This window comes from Ananas comosus, linkage group 6 (assembly GCF_001540865.1).
Source record: "Ananas comosus cultivar F153 linkage group 6, ASM154086v1, whole genome shotgun sequence".
Classification (NCBI taxonomy): Eukaryota; Viridiplantae; Streptophyta; class Magnoliopsida; order Poales; family Bromeliaceae; genus Ananas; species Ananas comosus.
This window is the reverse complement of record NC_033626.1, coordinates 2,209,828-2,218,712: the sequence shown is the minus strand read 5'-3', so window position 1 is coordinate 2,218,712 and position 8,885 is coordinate 2,209,828. Positions and strand designations below refer to the sequence as shown.

Genomic DNA, 8,885 nt, shown 5'->3' with positions numbered 1-8,885 from the left:
ATAGCCTTATAAGAAAATTTTATTTCAAAAATGACCGTATCAAAATTTAAATTACAAAAATAGTCCTATTTCTGTCACATGGGCGCCACGTCAGCGCCACGCGGGCGGGGTGGGGGTAAAGTTGAACACGGTGAATCATTCACCGTGTCCAATACAAATACCCACTTAGCCAAAAAAGGGCCAAGGCCTAAATAGTTGTATTGGACACGGTGAATCATTCACCATATCCAATACAAATACCTATTTATATTGGACATGGTGAATCATTCACCGTGTCTAATACAAATACCCATTTGTATTGGACACGGTAAATGGTTCACCGTGTTCAACTTAAACACCTGGCCCAGTCCCGCCCGTGTGGCGCTTACGTGGCGCTTGCGTGGCAGAATCAGGGCCATTTTTACAAATTAAATTTTGACAAGACCAATTTTAAAATAAACATTTGTGAGGGGGCTATTTGTAAAAAAATCCCCGTTTTTTTTTTATTTTTACTATATAAAAATGAATGTACGGAGAGACCTCTCAACTGTGGGCATTACGTATGTACTCCCTTAATCAACGTCACCATAGCTTTTGAACTTATTTTATAGTTCATTCACTAGTTAATTAAATAAGCATAAAGGTTTGTTGAATTTAATAGTTCTATTCACGTGTAAGTTGTTGATTATTCTAATCTTATTTGTTACAAAGTAATTAGAATTGTTAAATTATTTAATACTGTGGCTTTTTTTTGTTAAATAAAATTTTTATATTGAAGAATAAAAAGTGCTTCGTAAATTGCTTGCTACTTTTGCATTTCAAATATTTGTATGATAAGTTTGAGAATTAGATTTGAAAGTTTTCTTTTCTTGGGTTTTTTTTTCTTTTTCAAAAAGGCAACTCTAAGGTAGGGGTGTTCATAGTAGGTTAACCATATCAGTATCTTTAATATATACAAAATATCAAGATGTATATCTTATTCGATTTGATTAGCTAATTTTTTGAAAGGCCAAACTTATAATTATTCTTTACAAATCAACGGTTCAAAATTAATCTTTAATCAGTTTTAGAATTTCATTTTTTTAGTACACATAAAAATCCTATCTTTAATTAGTGGGGTTATATTACACGGTAACTATTGTTTTTTTAAAAAATAATCTACTGGCTTATCTAATTAATAATTATGTAAAGTTTGTGTTAAAAAATTAAAAATGACAATAAATCAACAATGTCAAATAAAGTCTGAAAAAGTATTAATTAAAAAAAAAATCTTGAGAGAAAAATAGCATGCTATTTACTTTATTTATTTTTTTAAAAATAAATTTAGTTAAAAATGTGAATTAATTAGGATTCAAATTTGAAATATTGTATATCAATTATTAAAATTTTGGGCTTTTTTTTTGCATTTGGCTCCCTCAAAATATATTTTTTTACAAATAGTCCCATCAAATTTATAATTGCAAATTTCGCCATATCCCCCTACGTAGGCGCCATGGTTTTAAGTTGAACACGATGAACCATTCATCGTGTTTGAATATGGTAAATGGTTTATCGTGTTCTATATTTATATTCTTCTCCTTCCCTCTTTTCAATACTTATATTTTTTCGCAATACAATACATATATACTATATTTTTCTCAAACACGGTGAACCATTCAACACGGTGAATGATTCACCGTGTTCAACTTAACAAACCGGCCCCAGCTTCGCTCACGTGCCCTGACGTGGTATCTGCGTGGCAGGAATAGAGCTATTTTTATAAATATAAATTTACTGCGGTTATTTTTAAAATAAATTTTTTTTATGGCGCCAAATGCAAAAAAAAAAAAAAAAAAAAAAGTTAGGTGGCGGTATAGTTACAACGTTTCTAGAGTACGTCGTAACGCGACGAAAGCGAAATCGGAAAAAAGAACCCAAGCGAGAGATTTCGAAAACGCCCAAGGTCGCCCCTTCGCCCTGCTCTTCCTAACGAAGGGAAAAAACCGAAGAGGAAAAGTTAAACCCTCGAGGCGGGACATAGGGTTTACTCTCTCTGTTAGGGTTTGCGCTCACGATCCTAGGGTTTGTCCATGCGGGCAGCGGCGGCTTGATCGATCTCTAGGGTTTCGGCTTAGGGCCTCCTCCGATCCGAGGGTCGCGGAGGGAGGATATGCAGACGGAGGCGAGGAGGGTGGGCATGGTGGTGGAGGGCGGAGGCCAGAGGGCCCTCGCGGCCGGTCACGGCGGCGGCGGCGGGGGAGGCGGCGGCGGGGGCGGAGGCGTCGCCGTGGAGGGCGAGGCGTGGCGGTTCTCGAAGGGTCGGCAGCAGCAGCAGCAGCAGCAGCAGCAGCAGCAGCAGCTTCAGCAGCAGCCGCAGATCGGGTCGGTGGCGCACCTCGTCGCCGGAGGGGTCGCCGGAGCCGTTAGCAAGACCTGCACCGCCCCGCTCGCGCGTCTCACCATCCTTTTCCAGGTACCTCTCTCTCTCCCTCTCTCTCTCTCACAGCGTTATCTCAATCCGAAAAAAAGAAGCTCTTTAAACGTTTTGTTGTCGTTTTAGTTCAAGTTTTACTAGAGTTTTCATTTTTCATGGGTGGAATTGTATGGAGGCCCCCTCAACTATAGGCCAGTTGTAAACAAGGCGCCCAACTTTCTTACTTTTCACTAGCACCCCCTCATCTTGTAGTTGTTTTGATTAAAAACAAAAAAAAAAGACGAAAGAAGACCTGTTTTCCTGAATGGAATTGAGGATTGGTTCAAAAATCAACGGCTCCATCAGCTATTACTTGTTCATAGTTAACGATGTTCGCAGTTCCGCTGCAGAAAAAATGTTCTAAACAATCAAAGTTAATAGGATCACGCTGAATTGAACAAAAATCTCTAATGCAATTGATGGAAATAACCTAAATTAAGAGATTCAAAATTTGAGAGGTTGCCAATGAAATGGGAAAAAAAAAAAAACCAAAAACTGAGGGGTTTATTTCAAAGTGGTTGAGAGGTGATGGGGCCTCTCTATATTTTTGCCTCTTTTCATAATTGGTGCATTGGAATTGAGCCAGAGGATGCCGATGGATTACAGATAAATGCTTGCCTTTTTAGAGAATCTTATGGTATCTTACTTGTATAGGTGCAAGGCATGCACTCTGATGTTGCAACCCTAAGAAAGGCTAGCATGTGGCATGAAGCTTCGCGCATTGTTCGTGAAGAAGGGTTCAGGGCATTTTGGAAGGGGAATTTAGTGACTATTGCACATCGACTACCTTATTCCTCTATTAGTTTTTACACGTACGAACGCTACAAACATGTAAGTTTGAAATTACATCTGAAACGTATTGTATCCATCAGCTTTCATGGTTCCTATTTGTTGTATTGTATGTACATTTTGATTTGGGTTTGGTTATTGTATTTTTGTTGCAGTTACTACAATTGGTTCCTGGTCTAGATAGGCATAGAGAGTATGCCAGTGCGGATATATGTGTGAGATTGCTTGGTGGCGGTTTGGCAGGAATAACAGCCGCATCTATGACTTATCCATTGGACCTTGTTAGAACTCGTCTAGCTGCTCAGGTAGTTTCAATTCTATACTACATCAAGGGCTAGTTGCTCGGGTAGTTTCAATTCTACACTACATCAAGTGGCATAGAGTTTATCTATTCTATTGGCCATGATAGTGGAGTGAAAAAGTTTAAATGCATTTTTGCTCTGCCCTTGCTCTTTCCTTTCATTTTTCTCTTCATATAAGATTCTCTTCTTCCATATTCGAGTTCTAGGAATATGTGCTACAAGAAGGTTATTTGAGAGGCTTGAACTTTTGCTATTTTCTCTAGTGGCTTTTTCTGGCCTCATGCTTGAGTTGAGGCAGCTAAAACATCTTAGTAGTCATGAGTTGAGTGGGGCTTTGTAAGTTGAGGTATGTGCATCACGTAAGTTCAGAGTCTTGTGCTAGGTCCAGGATAGTGTATTTTTAAATTATTATATGCCATCAAAGATCACTTGCCTTATCCCTCCCTTCAGTTGGAGTTGGATTTTATTCTTTACTTTGTACTGAGAAGTATGGCTTGCCTATTTTTCATTTCTACAATGCTTGCTCTTCAAGTAGTTTCCATGTTTCTTTATCCTCTTTGCATTTTCATTTTATAATTGGACATGGAGTTGTAGGATGTCTTGCTTAATTTTTTGTGACTTGTATTATTTAAAATTTTGTAGACAAACACTATGTATTACAGAGGCATATCCCATGCACTTTATGCGATTTGCAGAGATGAGGGTGTTAGAGGATTATACAAGGGTCTTGGAGCTACATTGTTGGTAAGTTTACATTGTTTTGTTATGTTTTCATGTAGAACACTACAGAATTATCTATTTACATGTAAATTTAAAACATGCAGTTAAGTTCTCTCATACACACACACACACACACACACACACACATATATATCTATATATATATATATATATATATATATATATATATATATATATAAATGAGTACCGCGCGGATACTATCGATAGATCCATGCATTTGGTGTTACAAGTTTTCTGCCGTTAGATTTAACGACTTTTGACTATTTTCACTCCGTTAGATTATACTAATTAAACCAACAACTCATTCAAACCCTAGGGGGCCCACATCATTCTAACCGTACATTTTTTAATCTAAGGCCTAAAACCTAATAGCACCAAATGCTTGGTGCTATTGATAGTATCCAGCCTAGTCTATATACATATATATATATATATATATATATAATAGAGAGAGAGAGAGAAGAGAGAGAGAGAGAGAGAGAGAGAGTTGAGTTAGAATACTATCGGTAGCAAACGGGCTCCGTTGCCACCCATTTATTTTCGATGATGGAGCCTCCAAATCGACGATCGGCACCGTTAAATATGATCTATACCACTTGAAGTGTTTAGAAATCAAATTTCATACATTTTCGATATTATTCTCTTATCCATCGAGTGGACTAAAAAATGAACGGCTGAAAATGAATATTCTTTAAAAAATGATGATAGGACTCTTGTAGTCAAGATCAAGAGTATAGATCTTGTTTTAAATAGTTTAAAGAATTTTCTAACAAAAATTCAATTGATTTGGATATCTTTACGCCGTTAAACGAGAAAACACCTCATATCGACCATTAAAATTACAAATTTTGAAACCCTTTGATTATTAGGCAAATGATGTCGAAAAGATTTGAAATTTGATTTCTAAACACTTCAAGTTGTATAGATCATGTTCAACGGCGCCGATCGTCGATTTGGAGGCTCTATCATCGAAAACAAATGGGTGGCAACGGAGCCCGTTTGCTATCGATAGTATTCTAGCTCAACTATATATATATATATATATATGCATATATATGTATATATATGCATATATATGCATATATATACTGGCTATGCTATCAATAGCGCCAAATACTTGGTGCTACCAAGTTTCCCGCTGTTAGATGTACCCCTTTGACCATTTCCACCCGTTAGATCATACTATTCAACCAACTAACCGCTCAAACCTGGGGGACCACTATCATCGTAACTGCATATCCCTTAACCCAAGGGCCGAAAGCCTAATAGCACCAATGACTTGGTACTGTTAATAGTATAATAGCCTAGTTCTCTCTCTCTCTCTCTCTCTCTCTCTCTCCCTCTCTCTCCCTATATATATATATATATATATATATATATATAGTATGGCTGGGATACTATCGATAGTACCAAGGGCATGGTGCTATCGAGTTTTTCACCGTTAGGTTTAACCCTTTGATTATTTTTACCCGTTAAATTATACTATTCAATCAACCAACCACTCAACCCTAGGGGGCCCACAACATCCTAACCGCACATTTCTCAATCCAAGGGCTAAAAAACTAATAGCACCAATAGCTTGGTGCTATTGATAGTATTCCAGCCTATATATATATATATATATGGCTAAGTGCACGTGCAATGCGCGTAGCATAAAATATAAAAATAAAATGCATATTATTTAATAACTTAGAAAACTAAACACATAGCTTCGAAAAACCTTTTTTAAAATTCTAAACCAATAGAAATTTAATTCTGGCTAACATGTTGAAGTATATAAGAGTGCCTTAGTAGATTTTCTTTCTTGGCGCATATGCAAGTGTCGATATTTGTATAGAATAGATTGGCCTTCTTGTGGATGTGGATTGAGTTCTGCAATAATTTAAAAGCCAAAAAATATTATAAATTCCTTCATAAATTAATAGGAAATTTCTTTTGAAATGATATAAGCAGAAAAATCAAAACAACATAATAATCCGAAGCTACAGAAAAATACAAACATCACATATATACATGTATATGTACATGTATGTATGTATATATATTTATATATATGTATAAGTGTATATGTATACATATACATATACATATATACATATGTATACACACATATATACACAAAAAATATATGTAAATGTACGTATTTCAAATTTCGGTCTGTTTACAGACCTATTTTAAAAAGTACAAAGATAAGAATATAAATATAAAGATAAGAATAGGAACCGGTGGGAATTGATACGTAATGAAACAAACTTTTAATTTCTCTTTCTCTCTAACAAATAATATTTTTTTTGTATTAAATATTTTTATATCATTCAGTATCTTTTCCTTTTACAGTGAAATTGAAGATTATCTTAATTCTATCTACTAATATTTAGTTATTATATTAACTTTTTATAGATTGCAACAATAATCAAATTTAAATTTAATTACAAGTATATATATCTAATTTTAATATTATTTGATTTCTTTCATTTGAAATTCAAAGTTAAAATTTAATTATATAAATTTAAAATTAAATTTATGATTTTTTAAATTAAAGTTAAAATTTGAGTTTACATCGTGAATTAAATATAATTTTTGGACATTAAATTTTATTTAATAATTGAAAATATTAATTAAAGTGGATCAAGATTAAATTTTGTATTTTGAGCTAAACGTGAATTAAAATTTCTATACGTGTAGTTTAAAACATATATTTAAATTTTGGATTCGTTAAAATTCAAAAATATAGAAAATTTTCAATGCATATGAAAAATAGAACTATATAATCTATGTTGCACGGATACGGATACGGAGATACGGATACGACACGATACGGACACGGCGATACGGCATTGTCCCAAAACTCTAGGATACGATACGCCGGGAGTATTTAAATAAAATATTATTTTAATATGTATAATAAATTTACATTGATAATATGTCACGACGTATTGAAATATAAAAAATAAACAAATGAGTAAAAGTAAAACAAATATAGTATTTTCATTCAATCATTCACTGACCACAAAACATCATGATATTCATCTTTACATCGTATGACTTACATACATGCATAGTTCACATCCAAAACAACAAAAAGAAAAGGAGAGGGTTTTCATCAAAAGACTTCAATTTGGTTCAGTTTCATTCTCATTTGAATCATCAATAAATACCACACTCTCCAAATCCGGCTCATCAAGTGAAAGATTTGCAATTTCAAGAAGACCAACACTATCAAATGAGTCGAAAGAATCTTCTCCAACATCCCACATCTTGGTCTCTCCTTTTATATATTTTGGAGCCCTCCTTGATAAAAGGCGAAGATTAGTATGTACATATACTAAATCTTCGGCTCGTTGTGGCGTAATCTTATTCCTCTTCATGGAGTGAATGAATGAGTAGGTACTCCAATTCCGCTTGCAACATGAAGAGGAGCAAGGTTGGCCAAATAACTTTAGGGCTAAATTTTGGAGCATAGATGCTGCCGCACCATGGATGACCCACCACTTCTTTGGGTCAAGAACNGTGCTCCCAAGCCGTTTTCGATGATGGAGTTTTCGAATCGACGATCGGCTCCATTAGACTTGATCTAGCGTATTTGAAGTATCTAGAAAATAAATTTTGCGATTTTTCGATATCATTTACCTAGCAATCGAAAGAGTTCAAAATCAACGGCTGAAAATAAAAATCTCACAAAAAATAGTGATATAACGCTAAAATTTTCGATTTGAGATATTGATCTTGCAGTAAATAGTAGAAAGAATTTTTATCAAAATTTTATCTAATTTGAATGCTTCTACACCGTTAAACTTACAAACGCTATACATCAACCATTAAAATTTATTGATTTTGAACCCTTTCGATCGCTAGGTAAATGATATAAAAAATTCACAAAATTTATTTTCTAAATACTTTAAATATGATAGATCAAGTCTAACGGGGCCGATTGTTGATTCGGAAGCTCTATCATCGAAGACGGCATAGGAGCACGGAGGCCTCCGTGCTCCTAATGGCACGCAAGACCTACTATATATATAGAATTAGGCTAGTAAACTATCTATAGTACCGGAGCTCTGATACTATAGTTTTGTTTTTGATTTTAGGATGTTTAAATCAATGATCCACACCGTTAAATATAATCTAGGGTATATGAAGTTCTTAAAAATAAAATTTTAATTTTTTTCGACATTGTTTACTTAGTAAGTAAATCATGTTAAAATGAATGGTGGAAATTGAACAATCTTTAAAATTTGAGGATCTTTTAAATTCAAGATCAAGGATGTTGATCTTGATCTAGATTGTTTAAAGTATTTTCTATCAAAATTTGAATAAATTTAGATTCTTCACTGTTAAACTACTACAAACTCGTCATACTAGCCATTGAAAGTTGTCAATTTTGAAATTATTTGATCATAAAGTAAACTATGTTGAAAAAATCTAAAATTTTATTTCTAAAAACTTCAAATGCCTTAGATCAATTTTAATGGTATGGATCGTTGATTTAAACATTCTATGGTTGAAAATGAGACTATAATACCGGAGCCCCGGTACTATAGATAGTATAGGAGCCTATATATATATATATATATGGAGTCTGGTTAGAATACTATTAATAGTACCAAGCACTTGGTGCTATC

General features: G+C 34.3%; 1 protein-coding gene across 1 annotated transcript in view; it reads left to right on the top strand.

Annotated features, from left to right (window-relative positions):
* Positions 1,825–8,885, top strand: part of LOC109712208 (mitochondrial adenine nucleotide transporter ADNT1-like) — an 11,575-nt gene continuing 4,514 nt past the window's right edge. Inside the window, exons 1-4 of the mRNA XM_020235649.1 lie at positions 1,825–2,431; positions 3,086–3,262; positions 3,376–3,525; positions 4,165–4,266. Of these exons, the coding sequence (XP_020091238.1) occupies positions 2,129–2,431; positions 3,086–3,262; positions 3,376–3,525; positions 4,165–4,266 (732 nt within the window). The 5' untranslated portion in view covers positions 1,825–2,128. The remainder of the gene's footprint in view (positions 2,432–3,085; positions 3,263–3,375; positions 3,526–4,164; positions 4,267–8,885) is intronic.